At 39.3% G+C, this 23828-nt stretch overlaps 1 protein-coding gene across 9 annotated transcripts in view; it reads left to right on the top strand.

The window, feature by feature from the left end:
- ATP2C1 (ATPase secretory pathway Ca2+ transporting 1) overlaps positions 1 to 19043 on the top strand; it is a 109083-nt gene extending 90040 nt beyond the window's left edge. For 7 of the 9 annotated variants that reach the window (XM_038391978.2, XM_038391981.2, XM_043508944.1 and 4 more), the window contains 10 exons: positions 971 to 1141; positions 2233 to 2330; positions 3855 to 3905; positions 4759 to 4925; positions 7088 to 7156; positions 9470 to 9586; positions 10993 to 11140; positions 15612 to 15707; positions 17108 to 17249; positions 18210 to 19043. In XM_038391978.2, the coding sequence (XP_038247906.1) occupies positions 971 to 1141; positions 2233 to 2330; positions 3855 to 3905; positions 4759 to 4925; positions 7088 to 7156; positions 9470 to 9586; positions 10993 to 11140; positions 15612 to 15707; positions 17108 to 17249; positions 18210 to 18340 (1190 nt within the window). In that variant the 3' untranslated portion in view covers positions 18341 to 19043. Of the gene's footprint in view, positions 1 to 970; positions 1142 to 2232; positions 2331 to 3854; positions 3906 to 4758; positions 4926 to 7087; positions 7157 to 9469; positions 9587 to 10992; positions 11141 to 15082; positions 15160 to 15611; positions 15708 to 17107; positions 17250 to 18209 lie in introns of those variants that run through there. The other 2 variants (XM_043508947.1, XM_043508948.1) reach the window with 2 other exon arrangements.
- Positions 19044 to 23828: the final 4785 nt, after the last annotated feature.

Below are 23828 nucleotides of genomic sequence, written 5' to 3'. Positions count from 1 at the left end.
ACCTAAAAAGAATGGCTCAGATTTGAAAGTCTCCCTCGCATCCTCAGCCGTGAAGATCAAGGCAAAGAATTGTTTCTCTACAATGGCATTATCTTCCTTGAGTGCTCCTTTAGCATCTCATCCTTTAACATATCCTCGCAGAGAGCTTATAAATGCAAGACATCTGCATAGTGGTGACTTGGAGTTCCATCCATAGTTTCATGTAACATTACGCTGTAACTCAAGCAGCAGGGGCAAATGCAGTCATAGGAACATCAGTACTACAAACATCTCTGCTGCCAGTTTCCTCGCACCTGCCTCTAGTTTGAATGCTGTTTGGTAGTCACCCACTGAGGAATATACATGGGGACCATCACTCGAAGAAATGGAGGTTACTTACTGTAATTGGAGGCTCCTGGAGGTATGCGGTCCCTATCTGTATTCCACTCTCCTCCCTCCCTCCCCTCTGCTTCAGATCCAGTAGGCTTGCAGTAAGAGGAGGAACTGGAGAGGTGTTGACCCGCACTGCCTCTTAGCCTCGGTTGGGAGCACAAGGAGAGCTACTGAGTATGTGCTTCAAAACTCCTCGGAGAGGCAAGGCACCAAAAAGCTAACCAGAATATATCTAACAGCCATTCTCATTCAGAGAATTGTGACCTGAGGGTGCTAGCACTATCTCACTTTCTACTGTAGACTGCTTACTGAATGAGGCCCCTGTCCTGCAAATATCCACATATTGCATTGATTTCAGTGGGTAAAGTTATTCATGTGAGTGGCTTTTTCGCAGCATTGGGCCAGCAGTCTGTATGCACCAATCATCCAGTCTTTTTTTCAAATACAAATTTATTTGAATTTCATCCTTTTAGAAAATATATAGGGTGTGTGGTTGAAATCCTTATTTTGGAAGGGGGGCTGTTAAATGTACTGTGCTGGTTAGTTATTAAATTGTTTAATTTTAAAAGATAAACTTATTTTTCTTGTTTTTGTAAAGTTCTCACCCTAGCCTCTGGCCCTGAGCTGGGACAGCTTACCTTTTTGGGGCTGGTGGGAATAATTGATCCTCCAAGGACTGGTGTAAAAGAAGCTGTCACTACACTTATCGCTTCAGGAGTAGCAATAAAAATGGTTACTGGAGATTCACAGGAGACTGCGATTGCTATTGGTATGAATATACCTCTTTCTCTCATTTTGACTTGTCGGATGCCATTAACTACCTTATTAAATGTTACTCTAAAATGGTTTATGTGGTGCAAATAAAAAAATAGAAGTAAGGTTTTGTGAAATTTACAAATGTATAGACTATATACAGTTTGTATTTTAGTAGACCTAAGATTGTCAAATGTGATATAACAGGAAAGAGTGTAATTTAAACTGAGTATCCCTTTAAAGTATAGTTGTCTGAAAACTGTTTTTATACCAAAGGTTTGCTGTAATTGAGACAATTTTAGTTTAGTTTAGTGTGTTGTTTTTCCCCATCTAGCACTAGTGTATGCTCAGTCAATTTAACAGTTCATTTTTGTACAGTTTTCCCTGTCTGTGGGGGGCCTTTCACATAGCAGCAAGCACCCAGGGAAACTGGGCCAGGTTACTCAGAACAAGTATGGTACCAGAACTCTTTTGTATATGTGACTGGATTTCAAGTTGAAAGTGTTTTTTTTTTGTTTTTTTTTAAACTTTGAACAAGTTATCTACATGACTTCTGTACTTTATTGGTTTAGAGAGGGGGATTCTTTGTGTGGGCTGATCACAAAGCTTTGTAAAAGGAGCTAAATTAGATTGAAATTTCACTTTTGCCTGAGTGATTTTTTTTTCTTTTCCACAAACACTTAAAAGTTCCCATTTTATGACCCCATCCTTTCTCTACCTGTTCATATCCATTTGCTAATTTCCTATTCCTTTTTTTTTTTTTTTTTTTTTTTTTTGGATTGTAAGCTTTTTGGTGCAGGGACTGTTGTTTTCACTGTTTGTACAGCACGTAACACAATGGGGCACTGACCCACTTGAAGCCTCTAGATGTTGATACAAATATGAACATGTAATCAGAATAGACTTCATGACACGTTTTATTTCTCAAGAGTTCAGGTAACTACTCCAGTTTACTGATTCCATAATAGTTATGAAGCTACTGGAGTAAACATACATGTAGCAAATGTTATAAGGCTGAATAGATGCACAAAATCTTGTATACCATATACTAGAAAAACTGGTAGTCTGTTAAATCACTTTATTTATTTTTATTTCCCCTCTTTCCAGCTAGTCGCCTTGGGTTATATTCCAAAAATTCACAGTCCTTCTCAGGAGAAGAAATAGATACTTTGGATATTCAACAGCTTTCACAAATAGTACCAAAGGTTAGTATAACCATTTCCCCTCTACTAATTACAGTAATGTAATAAAAGGATGTAGCCTGTGCTGAGAGAAGCATTCTTATTTATAAAAAACTAAACATTTCCTAAGAAACAGACAAGATGGTTTTTAATAGAAAGATGATGCATTAAATTATGAAAAGCCAAACCCTCTAATTTAGGAACATGGAAACTGTCATAGCAGACCAGGCCAGCTGTTCACTATGGGTAAGTCTACGCTTCTGCTTCAATTGATCTAACTTGCATTGCACAGGGGTATGAAAAAGACAGACACCTGCACTCTAGGATTTCCCTGCAGTCTCCAGGAATTGACATTTCTTTAATTAAAGATTAATCTTTGTGATGAAACCTCCAGGTATTCGTCCAACCACAGTTTGTAACCCTACCCCCCAGCGACGCAAATTACAGCAACCTAAGCGCTGTCCACACTCGTGCTATATTGGCAGGAGTGTGGCTCCCACTGACATAGCTTCCCTCTCTCGCGGAGGTGGATGGGAGAACACTCTCCCGTTGGCACAGAGCATCTTCAGCAGACGTGCTACAGTGGCGCAGCTGCATTAGTGCAGCTGCACTGATGTAGCACTTTTAGTGTAGACCTGCCCTTAGTCTGATCATGTCCAGATGCTTCAAAAGATGGTGCAGAAACCCAGTCATCAGTAGTTAGGGAATAGCTTGCCCCAAACTTTTTCTTGATCTCTCTCAATTAGAGGCTGTCATATGGTATGAAGCTTTATATCCCTTCCAAACTTTGGGTTTTTTAAACCTTAATAATTTAACTTCGGATGTTTTCATTATCTGTATAATCAATTTGAGTACAGCTGATCTCTTAGCCTCTAATACCTTGTGGCAAAGAGTTAATTGTGCATTGTGAGAAGTTTCCTTTAATAGATGTGTTCAATTTCATTGAATGGCCTCCTTCTTGTTTCATGGGAAGGGATGAATAGAAGTTCCCAATCAACCTTGTAAATACTCTTCATTATACCTTTATCATGTATTCACTATCTCTAGACTGTGCCAGTTGTCTGTCTCCTTTTATGAAAAATTTTCCATGCCTTTTTAATTTTTAATCAATCCTTGAGCTCCCTCTAACAAACCAGTTATTTGCAAAGGATAATTAACTTGCTTGACTGATGAATAACCTCATTCAGTTTGCAATTTTGACAGTTGTGAATGTTCAGTTACTAAAATTAAAAAACATGAAGTTAGTTTGAGGCTCAAACTTGACTCTTCCACAACTTTTGTTCCAAAATATTGTTTTATTTACAAAAGAATGCATGTCTGCAAAAATGAGGACTGCAGCATTCTTAATCTGTGACCTTTATTGAAATATGGGTAACATCTAATCTGATCAATATAAATCGAACTCCCTGAATGCTCCTACTTGAAAGCTAATTATATGGGGATATAGTTTGGTATTCAAAGTATTTTTGTATCTAATTTTACAGTATAAGTTTCAGCCTTAATTTCTCAAGTTTTCAATGCTCATTCTTTATGCTCTTCCTTTGATAGGTTGCAGTGTTTTACAGAGCCAGTCCCAGACATAAATTGAAAATCATAAAGGTATGTTTCTCCAGAAGTAGGAAGTGCAGGACAACTGCTATAGACATTATTTTGTAATGTATTTATTAAAATTGTAACAGGTTAAGATATGTCAGAATGAAATAGATTTGAAATGTATTTGGTTGTGAAACAGAAATTTATTTGAAAAGAAGACAAGTTGGGAAACCATACAATGCCCAGCGGAGCAACTACATGCAGCTGCTGTTGGCAGCATAACACTTTTTCAGATGCCAGAGGGCCAACTGAGATTGTCACACTGCAGTTGAATTCACTAGAAACGTATGGGAATCCATGTTTCTGCTGCATCCCAAACAGAATGAAAAGGCATGAATTTCAAGCCACTTCTGTGGTAATGCTTCAATTCTGAACCTAAGAAAGTGGCTAAAGTGACATAGAAGCATTAGAAGAAAAGTGAATAAAGCAGGACTACAAAATAGAGATTTTTCTCAAGATAACAATTATCACAAGTAAAACAGCAAAGATAATGAAGAAATCACATTAAGGAACAGTTGGAATGTAATTGCAAGAAATATAGGAAAACAATGTTAAATATAAACACATGGTCGTCTTCATGGACTTTATTTGCTCTTTTTGATTATTTCTTAAATACAACTTTTGAGCAAGCTCTCACTTCTCTACAAGCATAGGTTTTTAGTTGGGCTTTCTGGGAAGGAGTACAGTAACTTTAGATTGAGGTGTGGTTTTCTTTAGGAGAAATCACAGGTAAGAGCTCACTTAAATGGAAACATACCATTTTTATAATTGGATGACATGATCTTAGACTGTCAGGAAAGTGGTGTGGACCAGATTGCTCTGATCGTTGCCTTAAACAAATTCTTTCCTTTTTTTGTAGTCCTTACAAAACAATGGTGCAGTAGTAGCTATGACAGGAGATGGAGTGAATGATGCTGTAGCTCTGAAGGCTGCAGATATTGGAGTGGCAATGGGGCAGACTGGAACGGATGTTTGTAAGGAAGCAGCTGATATGATCCTAGTGGATGATGATTTTCAGACAATAATGTAAGTTTCTGATTTTTGCAAGTACTCAACAAGTCTTAAATAAAATAAGCATTAGAAAATCACTTCCCCCTCCCCCCAATGAACTATACTTTGCAAAAGGATACTTTCTTGTATATTTAGCTGCAGTTAACTTACAAATTCCTATGCCTATCCTAAGAAAATTGATCTTTAGTGTTGATTAGCTTGTACTGTAATCTAAAAAACATGAATGCCTTTATTCAAACCATTATTTTCATGGGTTCTAAATAAGCTTTTTATATTATCTGGTTACCTTTCATAAGCACTTGGGCAGCTTGTCAGCAAGAGTATGCAAATTTCTATGGAAGGAGTTGGAGGAGGAGAAGGGAGTCTGTTCTTAGATGCATATTGGTATTAGAACTATTTAAGACTTTAGACGTAGGCTATGCTGACCTTTTTTTTTTTTTCCATTAACACTTTCTACTGGTATGAACATTGGTAATTTGAGAGTGCAGTGCAAAAAGGACATCCATATGTTAACCATTGTAATACCAACTGCTCTGAGCAAGGTTAGACCACATTGGAGTTATGTGCTTTAAAAAAACAAGTGTCTGATGTGTAGTAGTATTACTACAATCAGTGGAGCCGCAGTGATGGGAATCTGAAAGAGAAGTCTAGCATAGGCACAGTTATATATTTGCATATTATATTATATAGAAATGTTTAAACTTTTTTTATGTTCAGATAAATCAAGGTGTACCTGCTGATGTTGTAGTTGTTCCTCCAAGAAGGAACTAAAATCTCATAGTAAAAGTAATTTGCTTTGAAAGCTGCAACTGACCATCTTTGATTTGGGTTACTTTTCATTGTTTTGTGGTCATTCCTACAAAACATTGTTAGCTGAGAAAAACGACGATGGTATTTTGGCTTAAACCAAAATAAATACAAGATGGATGGATAAGTCTCCAGCCCCATGCAAATGGAGCTTGGGGATGTTTGACATCTCCTCTTGAAAGAAACACATCTATCCTTGTAGTATAGCAGGAGTACACTCTGTTGCATTACACTAGTAGTATTTCTCATTGCCTGACAAACTCTACTTTCCTATTCCTAGTCTGTGCTTCTGATTTCTACCTTTTCACCCAGCTTTACCTTTTCTTTAAGATTAAGCTTTTTGTAAAACTGAACTTGTTTTTCATTAAGTCTGGGGAAAATAGAACAGGAGAATTTCAGAACACTCTTCCTGGGCTTTAGCCAACTTTTGCATGAATGATACGCTTAAGCACTTACAAGTGTTTTTCCTATTCATGGATTCCAAGGCCAGAAGGAACCATTGTGATCATCTGGTCTGACCTCCTGTACAACACAGGCTATCAAACTTTGCCAAAATAGTTCTTAGAGCATCTTTTAGAAAAAGTCCAGTATTGAGGATTTTAATCTTGATTTTATTTCTGAAAAGAAATTATTGAAATGTCTACAGATGATAAAAAATATTTTCAGGCATTATCAGTTCCTTGTATGTAACTAATTGATTGATTTATCCTTGCTTGTATTCATTAAGACAAGAATAGGGATATTATTGTCTTATTTAGATAGAAGCCCTGGAGTCAAACTCTGCCATCCAATCTAGAGTATATATTAACTCCTCAACTAGCCTTATAGATTTCAAATAGGTTAAATTAGTTATGCTCTAACCCTTAAATTCTGAAACTAACCCCTCTGAAACTCTTCAAGCTGATTATTCCCTAAAGGAATATATTGTGATTTAGCCACATAACATCAGGAAATTCCAGTTTCTTGTGCAAATGGGTTAAAGGTAGCTCTTCAAGATCAGGTATTAAGGTCACCTGTAAGTGATCTTTTTTTTTTTTAAATTATATCCTCTTATTTTGAAAGTCAAGTTGTAGTAGAGCTGGAATGAGAAAATTAATGACTAAATTAGTAATAGAAAAGCTGAATAAGCATGATTATAATTGCCTGAGTGGAATAGAAGGCTCTTGTAACATATTTTGTGAAGTTTTGAAACAATTTAAAATATAATTAAAACTGCTGGAATTCACTTTTTTCAGCATAGCTTAATATTTTAAGCTTTTTTACATTACCTTCATTGGTCTAACTGTGTAAGTATTCGCAAAAAGAAAAGGAGTACTTGTGGCACCTTAGAGACTAACAAATTTTTGTTTTTGTTTTGTTTTTAATTGCAGGTCTGCAATTGAAGAGGGTAAAGGAATTTATAATAACATAAAAAATTTTGTTAGATTTCAACTAAGCACGTAAGTTTGCAACATCATTGCCAATGTCAGAAGCTTCCAATTACACTGTAAATGAGTTAAGTTTCCTATTGCACAGAACCGAATGTGATAAATATTAGTGTAGAGTCTACAAGCATTGGTGGTGATGCACACTAGGTTAGAAGGCACATTGATCATTATTGTGAAAGTTTCCTAATCATTCATTTTCCCCTACCCCCATTTTCTATTTTACTACTAGTATTTAAGTATGACTTTGGTCGGTGGGTATTTTGCTGTTTTTAAAAAACCTTGTGACACCTTGACAACCCCCCTCTAAGATGGAAAGGAACTACTTAGCTATTCTCCTGCTAGTCTGATCACCCTATAGGGCAGGGGTGGGCAAACTTTTTGGGCCGAGGGCCACATCTGGGTGGGGAAATTGTATGCAGGGCAGGGGTTTGGGGTGCAGGAGGTGGTGCGGTGTGCAGGAATGGGCTGAGGGCAAGGGATTTGGGGGCAGAGGAGAGGTGCGGGGTATATAAGGGGACTCGGAAGGGGTTTGGGGTGTTGGAGGGGTGCAGAATGCAGGAGGGGATGCAGGGAAGGGGTACAGGAGGGGTGCAGGAAGGGTTTGGGGTTCAGACAGCGGCACGCACCGGGGCAGAGTAGGCTGCTCTGGCCCCGCACCGCTCCGGGAAGCGGCCGGCACCATATCCCTGCGCTGCCCTTGGGTGGGGGGGGCACAGGGCTCCGCATGCTGCCCTTGCTGTGCCTCCAGGTACCTCCCCTGAAGCTCCCATTGGCCGCAGTTCCCTGTTCCCAGTCAATGGGAGCTGCAGGGGGTGGTGGTGCCTGGAGGCAAGGGCAATGCATGGAGCCCTCTGCTGCCCTCTGCCCAGGCCACAGGGACGTGGTGCTGGCTGCTTCTGAAAGCAGCGCGGGACCTGCGGCACCATGGGGTGCAATCCCGCGTGCTGGATCCAAAGCCCTGACAGGCCAGATCCGGCCCCCGGTCCATAGTTTGCTCACTCCTCCTACAGGGTCATGACTGGAGAGGTGCATTCCTGTGGCACAATGTCCCTTCCTCTCTCCTGACCCAGAATACACATATCAATCATGGGGGGAGGGAGGGGCTGATAAGATTGGAACAGACCTCAACCTCCCCTAGCCACCCACACCCATATCCAAGTTTCTAGGCTTGTTGTGGGCCTAACCTATCATCTTCTGGGTTCAATATTTTTTTTTCCTTCTGGGAGAGATTGGCAAGCTGCCCAGTGGGTTGTTTTACCTACCTCAAGCATTCTGCAGGCTTGGTAGGTGAGAATAATATGGATGAGGTGTTCTTGTTTTTTTTTGTTTTTTTTGTTTTTTTGTTTGTTTTTTAAGAGGCAGGGCATGCAGGGGGGATAACAAATGTCAATAAATATTATTGCAACTTGTGGCTATACCTGGGGTATTGAGCACAAGACTCAGGAAGGACTGGTGAACTCAGCCTAGGATGGTGTTAGGTCTTTGCAAACAGAGTGGTCCCTTTTCTCTGATTCATTACCCCTTTGCAGGAGAAGTGTGGTAGGATTCAGCAGTGGGCTGAATCAGGAATCATTTCTTGGTTGTAATGTTAGGCCAAGTAACCTTGCACTGGACCCAGTTAATTCCTAATAGTTTGGGAGGGCGGTCAGTCCCCCTTCAGTATTAATAAAATTAGATCCTGTCTCTTTGATTCCATTCACCTGTCTGTGTTTTCCTGTCTCCTGATCAATCTGTAGAGGGAAGTGTCCCCATCCCTAAGTAAAATTTCTCATTTTAGGAAGTCTGGGTAGTGTTTCACTTGGTTGATTAAGGTTATTAGTCTCTCAAACTAGCAGTTTCACACAGCGTCTTTATTTTCATTAAAAGAAAATTAATCTAGCAGTTTGCATTCCAAGGAACATAGTTAAAAGTTCAACTTTCTACACACCCTATTGCCCAAACCAACACAACAAAATATGCAAATTAATTACTTATTGCAAAATATATTAAGTTGTTGGGTGTTGACCAATGATACTTTTAAAAGATTATATGGAAGATTGGGAGTCATTTTTAGACTAAAAGACAAACTCTGATTTTTTTTTTGTTGCATTAATATAAAATACAAAACTTCCATATTTTAAACAAAATCTGTTTCGACAGATTAATCTAAGTGGCCCCAATACTTTGCCTTGCAAAGTTAGGGTTAGCTTTTAAATCAAGTACTAAGACTATCTAAACACAACATACCTAATTTTCAGCACTTTTAAGTGTTGAGTAGAAAGTATTATCAACTAATCTTCAGGAATGTGCCATACTGACAATTTATAAAATGGCTTTTCTCAACAGGAGTATAGCTGCATTGACTTTAATCTCACTGGCTACATTAATGAATTTACCTAATCCTCTCAATGCCATGCAGATCTTGTGGATCAATATTATTATGGATGGACCTCCAGCTCAAAGGTAAAATATTATTTTCAGCTCTTGATGGAGTCTGATTCCAGCAAAATAAACAAATACCATGATCTTTTCAGGAAAGAGCAACTTCCTATGTATGTAACTTGAGAACTGTCTCTCAAACTTCTTTTAAAGTGACTTCTAAAAACTGGAAGAACATCTTTTACTTGTGCAACATAGCTACCTAGTGTGATGTTTGCAGCATAGCTCTGTATTGTTATCCCTTCTGTTCAATGTGTATAAAGAATAAGGAAGACTGACACTTCAAACTGCAGTGTCTCCCGTATGCTGTTGACACTTAGCTTCATTTTCTTCCCAGCAAACCCGGATTCTGTTGCTCTACTGCTTTCTGCATATGTGGCTGAGAGCGGGATCAGGATAAAAATGACCTGGCCATAACTTCTCCTTGATAAGGGAGAAGTAACTTTTTTTTTCCAAAAGAGTCAGGAGCAATATGAATATGCTCCTTTGTCCCACTAGAGTTTGGTGGTCTCCACCATGTAAAGCTCATCCTTTATTTTGGTCTGATTCTTATCTAATGAGTGATCTTTTAAGGTTCTGGTAACAATAGTTTAGAGTTCTGTCTATGACTGCCCTAATCAAGAAATAGAATAATGCTTCAGGTACCATACAGATGGATGTATCACTTCAGAGAAGAGGGATTTTTGTTGTCAGAAGGACATGAATCCTTCCTACTGAACAAGGAGATAACACCTTTCGAGAGAGAGCCTGGACTTTGGCAGGGGGACTGGCTTTTCTAAGCAGTAGCAGTGACCTTTCCATTGTAATTCTCCTAAGGTTGGATGCAGCATTCCATGGGCTAGTAGCCCAACCTAGTTTTTAAGGGAATCTAAGAAGAGTTCTGCATGATTATCAAAAGGTTTGAGTTTACAGCTTTATAGCACTTCTAAAAGTGTGTGCCAGGAAAGAATCAGGTGACGGGTGACTGCTCTGAGGAGGCACTTTGCAACAAGTGCCTCTTCGATTGAGTAAACCGTCTCCCGACGTGTGGGAGAGAAAAGTACAGTCCATTAGCTCCAGATTAGGGGAGTTTAGACACTGGATAAACCTTTTTCTGCTACTGTGTATGTGTCGCCTATATTTTAGATTTTTAGAAAGTACATGGGAGCTATGGTGATGAGATTCTAGAAATCTAAGATGCATGTGATGCAGGAAAATACTACATTAATTGACAGTGCAACCCTACAACTCTAATATTGCATAGCACTTAATGTGAAATAATAAATACTCGTATGCTAGAGAGGACTCCTTGTTTACAGATTGAATATTCTTTCTATTCAGAAAAGCATCTAAGATCATTCTCTTTCTGAATTATTCACTATTGATTTGAAATCTTGTATTTTGGTGATAAATTTAGTATTCTAAAATGTCTTGATTTTATTTTTTTAAAGCCTGGGAGTGGAACCTGTGGATAAAGATGTTATTCGGAAGCCCCCAAGAAACTTGAAGGACAGCATTTTGACCAAAAACTTGATTGTTAAAATACTAGTTTCATCAATAATTATTGTGTTTGGAACACTGTTTGTCTTCTGGAGGGAGGTATGAAAAATGGAGAAGTGTTAAAGCAATAAGTGAAACTTAATTTATAGCACAAATCCCATTAATATTGGCAGTTAAATTAAGAATGTGCATAAATTTGAATTTTTAGTTATCGGAAACGGTTTCATCCCAAATTGTATGCTGGGCAGCCAGATTGTAGGGAAGAATTTCAGAGATTGTTGAAAGGGAGAGCTATAATAGTATTAGGTGTGGTATTAAAAATAGACCCTCTTGAGGCAGGCACCCTGTGGGTGCTCCATTTCAAGCGCATGTGTGCTTGTCAAGCCTTTAATTGGAGATTTTCCATTAGCTGTGTCTGTCCGGCCTGCACATGCATCCTATGCCACCTTGTGCTATGTGCCAAGCATAAATAGGGATGTATGGGCAAACCACCCTCGGTTCCTTCTCAACTACCTTGGCCTAAGACTGGGCTTTCACTTGTTACCTTGAATGTACCTTTGCTATCTTGTGCACCGTTTCCTATGGTGGTTTTCGTGTAGCATTAGCTTAGTTCAGAAGCCACTCAGCCCCTTCCCACCCTGAGCCAAGTCTCCAGCCTCATGCCTGGCCACAGCCTCAGCATGGCTCTGCTCCTGGCCCTGCCCTCAGCCGCTGGCCTCGGCTCCGTTCCCGGGCCAAGGCTGGGGATGGGGTTGGGAGCAGAGCTGCACTTAGCCACAGGCCCGGCAGTGGTGCCGCTTCTGTTTCCACCCCCTTATCCCTGTTCATGCAGCCTGGCCCCTGGGTAAGGGGTGGGGGTGCAACCTTCAAAAGTTTGGGACTAAGTGTGCTTAGTTGTTAATGATATAGTCATAAGAGGACTGATGTGACTCCTCTTCCCTTCTGGGAGCCTTATTGTCCTGTCAGGGTATGCATGTCTCGCAACATTTTAAACACTGCCTCTCCTGCATATACCAGTTAGCGATGGCCACTCTGTGTCTCCATTGCTTGGGGAGTTACACATCTCCAAAAAGTTCAATTTATGCCTGGCCCTCTAATCCAGGGAAAGGAAGGACAGGGAGACTAAACTGAGGTGGCTGATGGAGAGTGCTTCTTTGGACTGCCTTCTGAGTCAGGAGCCTTCCCGCACACCCGATACATCTGTCATCAAACAGATTTGGCACCCCTTCAACATTAGCACGTTTCCCTTAAGAAAAGGAAAGCTATGGAGACTTCATGGAATGTTTCCAAGGAGAGGAGTGTGGACACTCATCTTAAGGAGCCAGCTCCTAAAAGGCCCCAGTCCTCTCTGAGATTCATGGTCTTGGAAGACTTGACCTCTCAGTTTGATACTGTAGAAGTGAAAAATTATCCTCTGGTACCAACAGGGCTGGAAAGCCCCATAGCTTGAAGGAGAAACACTGCTCCTACAGGGCCTCAGTACAGTGTACAAGGAACAAGGAGGTCAAGCATAACCACTTTGACTGGTACCATCTGGCATAGTCCTGTTTTCAGTGCCTAGCCATTCAGCACCCTCAGTTCCGAGCAAACAGTGGCACCAGAGAAGATCAGTACCTGTATCAATATGGTCCCAAGTGATGTACCGTGTCTTTGGCTGCCATGTTGTCCCCTACTCTGTACCACATTAATTCAGGTACTCTAAGGACCTGTCTGTGATGGATGAACCAGGGTCCCTACTGCTCATAGATACCGAGCATCTGAGTAGTGAGATCCTGGTCTCCAGGTTACCATGGCCTTTTGGTACTGGCCTTTTCTCTGGGTGCCCCCACTTTGAAGGATATTGAGGAGGATGAAGGAGACTTCAAAGAGGAACTGACTTGGTTCTCCTATATGGATATGTAGGAACCCAGTCTTTGAGTGTCATCGGAAGATCCTTGTGCTCGATGACAAAGATGGTGGAACCATCCTTACTCCTGTATGGGACCCACAGTGGCCATGTTGGGATCCCTGAGCTATCAGCAGCAGTTTGCTAAACCACTGACAGTCTCATAAGGATGCTAGACTGTACAATCCTCTCTCCTCTCTAACCAGTCCCCCCGCAAAAGATGAGATGTTTGAGGAACAGGAGACTTAGGTGGATAGAGGACACCCCTCAAACACATAATTCATCTTCTGTCTCCAGACGAGGCAGTTATGCCTCTTCCACTTTCCATGGCCAACGATTTCCGGCACTTTCAGGATCTTACAAAGAAGGCAGCTGGCACTCTTCCGATGCTACTTGAAGAGGTCAAGGACTCGTGGCACAAACTGCTGGACATCCTGCAGTCAGCAGTGCCCTGCAGGGCGATGTTACCCATTATAGATGCTCCTGGATCCAGCTAAGACTATGACAAACACCTGATACTTTTCTGCCAATGTGTAAATAGGTAGATAAGAAATATGTTTCCCTAAGGACTCAGAATCTGTGTTCTCACCCCTCCAACTAACTCCCTGGTGGAGGATGCTGTAAATAAATGGGGTAAGCAATACTAATCCAAGTCTACAAGGACCTGTATGACTAGCACCAAAAGAAACAAACCTTTTTGGATGGAAGTCCTATTAGTTGGCAGCCAGAGAATTTCAGATTGTGAAGTATCAGGCGATCACAGACCAATATAATTTTATAAACTACGATAGATTTATGGCCTTTATTGAATATCTGCTGCAGGAACATAAGGAACAAGCGTAGTCCATTATTTCAGAAGGCCATTTATGCTCTTCAAGCATTCTTTAATACTGCTGCCAGGTCCATCTCCATGGCAGTATTATGTGCAAGGCATCTGGGGTCCAACTCTCAGGGTTTCTGAGAGAGGTACAGAACAGAAGACCTCCCCTTCGATGGGCTAAAGCTGCTATTGGAGATCACAGATGAGTCCGTGCACATGCTAAAGGACTTCAAAGGACTTTATGATCCCAACGTGTGTATATATGTACACCTATGACTAAGAGAAGATTTAGTAGGTCAGACTGCCCAGAGTGTGTGTGTTCTGCTCAGTTCTCTGGATTTCATAAATTCTCTGACCCTCCCAGGAAAAGACATAAAGAGGGCTACTCACCCACTCTCCACAAGTACTCCGTAGTCTGCAACAGTTTTGACAGGTTGATGTGAGGGTGCAAATCCTCCCACACCTCTGGTTTTACAGCTGGAAACCATTCACCCACCACCTCTGTTTTGACTGCCTTTGCCATTTCCAGCATGTTTTGGAGATGGATCACAGACAAGTGGGCCATAAGGATCATAATGTCGGACTACACCATTCGCTTTACCTCTTCCCTTCCATCCATCTTCCCTGTCTTCCTTCAGGAATCCCTCTCATGAGCTTATATTGAGGCAAGACGTGGACTCTCTCCTTCAATTAGGAGATCCCACCTCCTCACAAGGATAAAGGGTTTTACTAGAAATATTTTCTTGTGCCAAAGGAAAATGGAGGGTGGAGACTGATCTTGGATCTAAGACTTCTAAGTAAAATCCCAGAAGTTCAGGATTGTGAATGACAGCTATAACTCGTTCACTAGAGGAATGGGATTGGTTTTTGGCTCTTGATCTACAAGAAAATAGCTGTGCTTCACTAGAGGCCAAGATAATTTCCAGTATTGAGTATTTCCCTTCGGCCTTTCTTGCACCTTAAGGCTGTCAAAGGTCCTGGTGGCAGTGGCTGTTTACCTCCAACAAGAAGCAATCCTAGTCTTCCCAGACCTCAACTGCTGGCTACTCAAAGGCCATTCCTATGAAACAGTGTCACCTGAAGTGGACCGTCCATAAGGACGCTACTCGAAGAGGCTACTTACCTTATGCAGTAACTGCGGTTCTTCAAGACGTGTTCATGAGGGTGCTTCACTACCTGCCCTCCTTCAGACTGTTCTCTGTGGGATGTTCAGGTGTAGAAGGAACTGAGGGCAGTTCCCCTGCACATCCCCAGATAGCCTGTTTGTGTGGCCCAAGGAGGCATAGGATGTGTGCATGGGCTGATTGGATGCTGCTAATGAAAATTTCTGATCCAGGGCTCAAGAGCTGCATGTGCACCTGAAGTGGAGCACCCCTGGGGGAACATCTTGAAAAACCACAGTTATTGCACAAGGTGAGTAATTTTATTTCAAAGCAGTCCCCATTTCTCCCCCACAACTCCACAAATGCGCTTTTTCAAATACGTTTCTGTGAACATTTTGTGCATTGAAAGTGGTTGGTGGTCTAAAATGACCACATAACTTCGTATTCTTAAAGGAGGTAAATATCAAATATTGGTTGTAATATATTAGTTTCCTGTACTCTGAGTTGTGCATAAATGTTTGTAAAATCACACCATTAATTTTAATCACAACCTGAAATCAAGAGTATTACTTAATGAGATTAAAGTTTATAAGCATGTGTGTAAGTGCTTGTTCCATGACTTGCTAAATCCGCTTGTCGCAGAGTGGAGTTTTTGCTATTTCCAAATATTAGAACAAAACTTCCTTAAAATAAATGCTTTGAATGTTTATTCATTTACAAGGTTACATACACTGAAGCCATTTTCTTGCTTTCTTCTGTTAGTTACGAGATAATGTCATAACACCTCGAGATACGACTATGACCTTCACCTGTTTTGTGTTTTTTGATATGTTCAATGCTTTGAGTTCCAGATCTCAGGTATGCAATCCTATATCTAAGATAAGTATCCTGAGATTTTTGTCCCTTTATATAGTAACTATACTCCTTTTTTTTCCTGTTGAAGCTGTGCTCATTTCATTTCTGGGTTTCAGACATTTTCTTAAATGTACTTTCTTATCATGTGAGAAAGTGGTGTCTCACAGCTTTAATGTGTGCTAACAAGCTTAGCAGCTCCACAAGCCTAACAGACTAGCATTTGAAGTCACACGTCAGTGTGATAGGGTTTTAATTTGGGGTAATTGATGCATGAAACCCCCAAAACATTGGGCTAGCAATGCTGACCTAAACTCACAAGAGTAAAAAAAACTTAATTAAAAACGCAAAAGCTAGTGTCTCTGTATTGCTGCATGTATGTATTTAATCATCATTCTTCCTTTGCAGTATACCAGTTAATATCTTCAGTTGTTTAGGGACCTTCACAAAATAAAATCCTTCTAGTTAACTTGCTATCCACAAAAAGCAAGGAAAATTTGTTATGCTAATCCTTGTTATGAAAATAAATCAGTGTGAATTACATGTTTAAAAACAAACAAAAAAACAGTTGCACTGAGAGAAAATAGACCCTTAACTGGCCAGCTATATTTTCATGATGCATTCTGAATGAATCTGTTGCACTGACAATAGATGTCCATTAATACTTATTGTACATGTGCAGAAGCAAATTCCCCCTCATTTTATTTCCTTAGCCTAGGGCCAGATTTATGAAGGTATATTTAGGCATTTTAAAGATGCGGATAGGTGCGTAGTAGGATATCCAAAAGTGCCAAAGTAAGTTAGGCACTTTACTCCCATTGAAATCGATTGGAGTTAAGCATTTAACCTGCTTAGGTGCTTTTGTGAATCCCATGAGGTGACCATCTGCCTCTTTACGTGCCTAAATAACCTTGTAAATCTGACCCCTAGTTATTATGTGGATTAATGAGAACATGGCTTTTAAGTTAAATATAACTAACTTTAAAATATTTCTTCAGTTTGTTTTTTAAATTGTCTTTCTGATATCTAGACCATGTTTCTACCTACAAGTGGATTCAGCATTGCTGAATGTATTCTGTACTGTTGTTGGTGGGTGTCCATCATATTGCCTCTCTTCATTCTGAAGGATCCCTAACCTTAAACAGAAAACAGCTCAATCTTGAGACAATATGCAATTCATTAAGTATAGAAGTCACATAGTTATCAAATAGGATCATCTCATTTTATCTTTTGAGAATTTGTTCTGGATTGTCCCAAATCTGTCACTGAGTTTTTGAATGTTGGGATAAAAACAAATGATAGGGAAAGAATTTTGCATTGTATAACTGGTTGCAAATAACTAAGGCACAGAGAGATCATAGAATTAAAACTACAGGTATAAAGTAATTCGCTATTTTATTTCACAGACGAAATCTGTGTTTGAGATTGGACTCTGCAGTAACAAAATGTTTTGTTACGCGGTTCTTGGATCTATAATGGGGCAATTATTGGTCATTTACTTTCCTCCACTTCAGAAGGTTTTCCAGACGGAGAGCTTGAGCATATTAGGTAAGAAAAGTATTTCTTTTCCACTTAGCTCTGTTTTAGGCATTGATCAATCCCCAAATCCAGTGGCAGAAGGTTATAGAACATATTTTGCCCTTTATACATGGTGCAGAGCCTCCTCTTATACAAAGTCCTGTTAAAGTTTTCTTAAAACAATGATTACATGTATATGAAAAGCACAAAACAAATGGATCAGTACTTCCAAGATCCATAAATACTTCATATGCAGAGAATTCTTTTCTAGTATAAATTCCAATGTATGCAAAAGTGAAGTACTGATCAGTTTTTGTTCTTTTGTAAAGTTCTGGGTTTTTTTTTTTTTTTTTTAAATCACTAAATTTTAAAAACTTGAGATTAAGCAGAGAATGTCTGTTTAAAAAGAAGTAGAAACTCCACATCATTAGGATTGTTTTCATTAAAATGTCAGTCAGGATTTTGAGAAGTTGCCATTTTACCACAGTTGCCATCACTTTAAGTATCTTAACTTTATCAAGCCAACAGTAATGTAGTGATGGCGATTTTCTACTGAGGTTTCCTGGAGATGAAAATTAATTACCTCCTATGCAAGTATTTCTCATTGTATAATATCACTCCTTTACAGGTTTCACTTCCAAAAAGCTGCCTATTCAGAATAAGATTGAATTATATTGTTTATAGTAATATACTAGACATTCTTACTTTAACAAATGTTAATAGAAAATAGTTAAAATATAGAATATGAAACATTTCAATTTAAATCTTCTGTCAATCCAAAGAATTCTGAGTAACATATATACATTAATTTTTATCCTGTAAAAATTGACTCTTAAAATGTGTATATATTCAACAATTAGAATGCCTATCAGAAAGAAAAGATATTTTAACTTGCTCTGGAGTACAGGACATAATGTATGACTTAGGTTGTAGAAAGACTAGCAAAAGCACAAGAAACAAAGTTAAAATCAACCCAATTATTTCTTCTAGATTTGTTGTTTCTTCTGGGCCTCACCTCTTCTGTCTGCATAGTGGCAGAGATCATGAAGGTTGTTGAGAGAAGCAAGGAAAAGATCCAAAAACGTGGAAGTTCTTCTTCGTCATCTTTTCTTGATGTATGATGCATATTGCATTCTTTTATTTGCAAACTAGGAATTGCAGTCTGAGGATGTAAGAGAAAGCAAAACACAGAATTTGGAGGATAAAGAAATCCTGAGGGCTTTTGTCAAGTTCTTTGTGTTTCACCAACTAAAGATGAACATTGATATTTCAAGACTGTGGAGATTTAAAACTTCCAGCTGTGGGAGTAACAAATTAAATTATGCAACTTTGGTAACATTGTCCCTCAAATATAAATTTACTTTTGAGATTGAGTGGAACTTTGTAAAGTGTGTTGGAGGGTACTTGAAAGAGAAATGTCAAAGCCTGAGTCCCACCTTCTGCACTTCGGAGGTATACCTCTATAAATACCATCTTAGATATAAATATTTTAGTTTGTTTTTATTTAATTGTTTTCCTTTACTTTTATGGTGGTGGAACTTTGTAACTAATGCAAGGATAAACTTAAACATTTCAGAGGCATTCCTTTTGGTTTAGAATCTGAGGCACCTGTGCCATATTTCAGCTACTGTATTTATTTACTTTATCCTGCAATGTGTAAATGGCTCAAGTACCTTGTGCTACTAGTGCGACTATTTTTTGTATATCCTAAGTTGTGGGTGGTTTTGTTTTTTTGCACAGGATGTGACCACTGTCTGATCACTTTTTTTTTTGTGATTGAAAAGCCTATACTGTAATTTGAAGTAAATGTTCGCTTTTCTTAAAGTATGTGTGAATGTCTAACTTGGTGTGTTGAATGAAACTGGCACTTACACCAGATCATCATGCTTGGTTTTTTGGCATTCTTGCAGATACCAGTTTTGTGTTTCACTATCAACATTGTTGTTTTAATGTACAAACACTATATTATCACTCGAGTGTTTTCCACACACTCAACGTTATTAAGAACATAAGAGCAGCCATACTGGGTCAGACCAATGGTTTATCTAGCCCAGTATCCTGTCTTCCGACAGTGGCCAATGCCAGGTGCCCCAAAGGGAATGAACAGAACAGGTAATCATCATGTGATCCATCTCCTGTTGCCCATTCCCAGGTTCTGGCAAACAGAGTCTCAGGACACCATCTCTGCCCATCCTGGCTAATAGCCGTTGATGGACCTATCCTCCATGAATTTATCGTGTGTGTGTGGTTTTTGTGTTGAACACTGTTAGTTTTGGCCTTCACAACACCCTCTGGCAAAGCGTTCCACGGGTTGACTGTGTGTTGTGTGAAGAAATACGTCCTTTTCTTTTTAAACCTGCTACCTATTTCCTTTGGTGACCACTAGTTCTTGTGTTATGAGAAGGAATAAATAACACTTCCTTATTCACTTTCTCCACACCAGTCATGATTTTATAGACCTCTAGCATACCCCCCCCCCCCAAGAAATATTTTGATAAAGTAGTTTGCAGTAACTTGTTTCATTGGAAACAAGTGCACTGTAATTCTCTTTGGCAGTATGAAATCATTTCCTCCCCGAAGAAGCTTAATTCCATCTATTATCTTTGCTCCTTTTGTTCCCCTGCCCTGTAAAGAAAACTCTGTACTATTTCCTTTTACAGTCTGACTTCTCAGTGTAAATTTCAAGCTTTTCTGGAAGAAAACTTTTCAGGAAATTGTCTTAACAGGTTTAAAACTAGTTTTAAACTTAGTCTAGAAACTATGGGAAATTACAGTAGAACCTCAGAGATATGAAACCTCAGGAATGAAGGTTGTTTGTGACTCTGAAATGTTTGCAAAAAGAACAGGAGTACTTGTGGCATCTTAGAGACTAACAAATTTATTTGAGCATAAGCTTTTGTGAGCTATCCACGAAAGCTTACGCTCAAATAAATTTGTTAGTCTCTAAGGTGCCACAGTCCTTCTTTTCTTTTTGCAAATACAGACTAACACGGCTGCTACTCTGAAATCTGAAATGTTTGTAACTGAACAAAACGTTATGGTTGTTCTTTCAAAAGCTTACAGTTGACCATTGACTTAATACAGCTTTGAAACTTTACTATGCAGAAGAAAAATGCTGCTTTCCCTTATTTTTTAGTAGTTTAACACAGTACTGTACTGTGTTTCTTTTTGGGGGGGGGGTGTCCTCTGCTGCTTCCTGATTTTGTGCTTCCCATTCCAAATGAGAGGTGTGATTGACTGGTCAGTTCGTCACTTTGGTGTTCGTAACTCTGAGGTTCTACTGTAGGTCAGTGGGACTTGTATTTTAAAATCTCTAGTACATGCTATGGTATAAATCTGAACTTCATTAAAATGTGAACAGTAGTAAATGACAAAGTAATGTCCTTGAAACCTCGGGCCCTGCATATCTTACAGCTTGCTTCCTATAGATAATTTATTAACCTGTATTGTTGAACATCTATATTTAATATGAGTAGTAGCTGGATGTTAATGTTTTTACCATTCCCATGATACATATAGGGACTGACAGTCTCAATCTTTTTCAAAAGCATCTTGTATTTTAAAACTGCAGAAAATCTGGTTACTAGCTATCACAGACTTAAAACACTGGTCATGTTGCTCTTTGGTAAATTTAATGTTTTTCCTTACACAGAATGTTTGTTTTGCAGAAATAGAAACCATTTCCCACTCTGTAGCGCATGAGCTGATTTTAATTTTCAGATGTTTCCATGTTGTGTAAACAAAATTATGGGAAATATAGTGACATTGACATACTAAACTCTTTGGCTTCTGTTGAGTCCCGAATCCTCATTGGTGCCAACAGAAATCAGATTTTAATCTATTTTTGAAGTTATTTATATTCTCAAGCACATTACTTAATGTGAGTTTTAGGTGAGCCTATTGCCAGTCATGGCACCCAGTTCAATTAAGGATAGAGGAAGTGTTTTGTTTAGGAAACACAGTAATGTAGTAGATGTGAGAAACTCTCAAAAGAAACATTTCTCTCTGTTTTACCCCCAAATAGTCAAGCAGACAGACCAGTTTAAAGTTAGACAGGTTTACTACAGTTCTCACTGCATTGATACTATCTTCCACCTCTTTACTTCTTAGAATGAGCTTGGAATACACTACTACTTAGGGACAAATCCTGAAGTCACTTACTTAGTTTTTATCCAGTCAAAACTGGCAACCGTTTCAATGATAACACTGCCTGATAAAGGACTTTTGGTTTTATCCCATCTAACTTCAATGAAAGTGATAGGGGCTACACTAAGTTTGTATAGTTGTCAGTTGATGTGAATATGACTTGTCAGTCTGCTGTTAGGAAAATGAAAGACATTCAGAAAGGTGTCTTTAAGTAACTTGCTGTAGGACTGCATTCGGGTGCCATCTGCAGATAAATAATAAAAAAACAGTAACAAACTTAGTCCTTCTGGAATGTTCCATGTCTGATATAATCAGACAATCATACAAGTAGCACTTCCAGAAATCTAAAACAAAATTATAGCTCTAATTTCTTTTTAAATAATTCATTCCACTACTTATTGTCAGCAATGTAATATCTGCAATCCTGTCTTTCCCACATCAATTACATCTTTTGAGTTAAACACTTAATGCTAAACTTATTCTGATCCACAAAATGAACTCAGGGCACATCAGGCTTTCCAGTTCTATTCACATTTCTCTAATATTTACTTTTTTGGACCAGGAGGAGGGGTCTTCTCCAAGCTTTTTCAAATTCACAGCTTTGAATTTGAGCAAAGGAAGATTGAGAAATATCCTTCCAGCAAATGTGTAAAATTGCATCAGTCTTATGAAAGTTTGACACAATTTTGTTGTTTGAGAATTTATTAATGTTCATTTTGCCTGTGCTGGTATGTCCCCATTAGATTTAATATCCCTACAGAATTTGTACTACTTGAGCCAATCTTGAAAATATTTGGATACGCTGAAATTTTTAACTGCAAGTGTGTGCTTCTGAAGAAGCAATACTATCATATTTGAGGCTGCTACTCTATAAAAGTTCCTTCTTGAAGACAAGGTGGGGGAGTGAGTGAGAGAGAGAGAGAGAGAGATCCCTCTTCCTTGGGGGGAGGGGGAGGAGTTGACTGGATAAATTGGTTGGAAGTTACCAATGCAGTTAGGCAGTGAACAGATCTCAGTCCATTAGAATGAAATAGTTGTGACTTTTTAACCAACTTATTGATAAACTGTCCACATGTATGCAGAACTTTCCCAATCTCATCACCTTGTACAAAGGAAAACCCCAATCATTTAACAAAATATCCAACATAGCTGCCATCTTGGGCTTTACAAAATAAACATCTGCACCAACTTGCTCACTTACTACCATGAGGCTTTCTTGTGATAGCCTGCAGCTAGAACCTTGCTTCTTGAGACCACCTTGCTTGCCTTTCACTGAAGTTTTATTCTATACAGGTTTTTATACCATGCTCATCACCATAGTATCTGAGTACCTAAGACTACACTACGCAATCCTGAAGACTGGTGATTATCCAAAGGTTGTTCATTTAATCTGTCAGCATTTTTTAGTTTCTATGTGGAAATAGTGCTGAAATACAAAATAGATATGAAGTACAAAATTTCACTAAATAGAAGCAAGAATCAGAGGTATAAAATGAATGGCCAAGCAAAGGCATCCTCCTAGAAAGTTTGACAACTGAAAGTAGTAAAACTAACTTGGGTCTTAAACTAATTTGTGTATTTTGGAAAAGAACTTTAGTTTTGACCATCTCCTCGCTTTGATGGGAGAAGGTACACTCCAGCTGAGAGACTTCTATCTAGAAAAATATTTAGATCATTCTGACAAATCACCTTTACTTCACATATTTTTGTAGTCTGAGAGCCTACAAGACACAGGATTGAAAGGTGAGCACAGCCAAAGATGATGCAAAAATCAAATATAGATATCCTTTTTTCTAGTGTTTGTCCACACCAATTGCACATGTGCCACAGATCAGATTCTTTTGAATAGCTGTGTCCACTGGGGCTGTGCCTGCACCTTGGGAGCCTTCCAAACAGTAGCCAAAAGGTATAAGGGGTGGGATGGCCTCAACTGCCTCTCATTCTCTTATTTCCCATAGCTGTGAGACTGAACCCCACTGTGTGTACATCTCTTCACATACAGAGAGTAGTTAAATCTGCTGCTGATACACCTGGTTTACCCAGTAGTAGTAAAAAGTTCTGCTGGGGCACTGATAGGATTGCTACCCACCATCACCTCTGTATGAGAGCTAGACCCCACTGTTCCTAGGCCTAAAAAAGCCAAAAGTCACTTCTCCGGGAGTCCAGATTTGCCAATCCTGCTGCACAGCAGTGATTTTCTACAGATGCTTGGGATGCCTCTTACGCCTAAGACAAGTGCCTGAAGGCTGCCTGGTGTGCAAGTCTCGCTCAAAGGACATGCTGAAAGCTAGAGAAGGTAGACTGAAGCTTCATATCCTAGAGTCATTGTTGTGGGCAACTTCAGTTCCTGACAAACAACCGGAAAGACAGCCTCCACCTGGTCAGTCACTCCTAGTGCCTCACTCAATCTTTGTCACCCCAAGCTCAATGGACACTCAGCAACCCCACTCTTCTGGCATTGAC

This window comes from Dermochelys coriacea, chromosome 2 (genome assembly GCF_009764565.3).
Source record: "Dermochelys coriacea isolate rDerCor1 chromosome 2, rDerCor1.pri.v4, whole genome shotgun sequence".
Lineage (NCBI taxonomy): Eukaryota > Metazoa > Chordata > Testudines > Dermochelyidae > Dermochelys > Dermochelys coriacea.
This window is presented reverse-complemented; position numbering and strand designations above follow the sequence as displayed.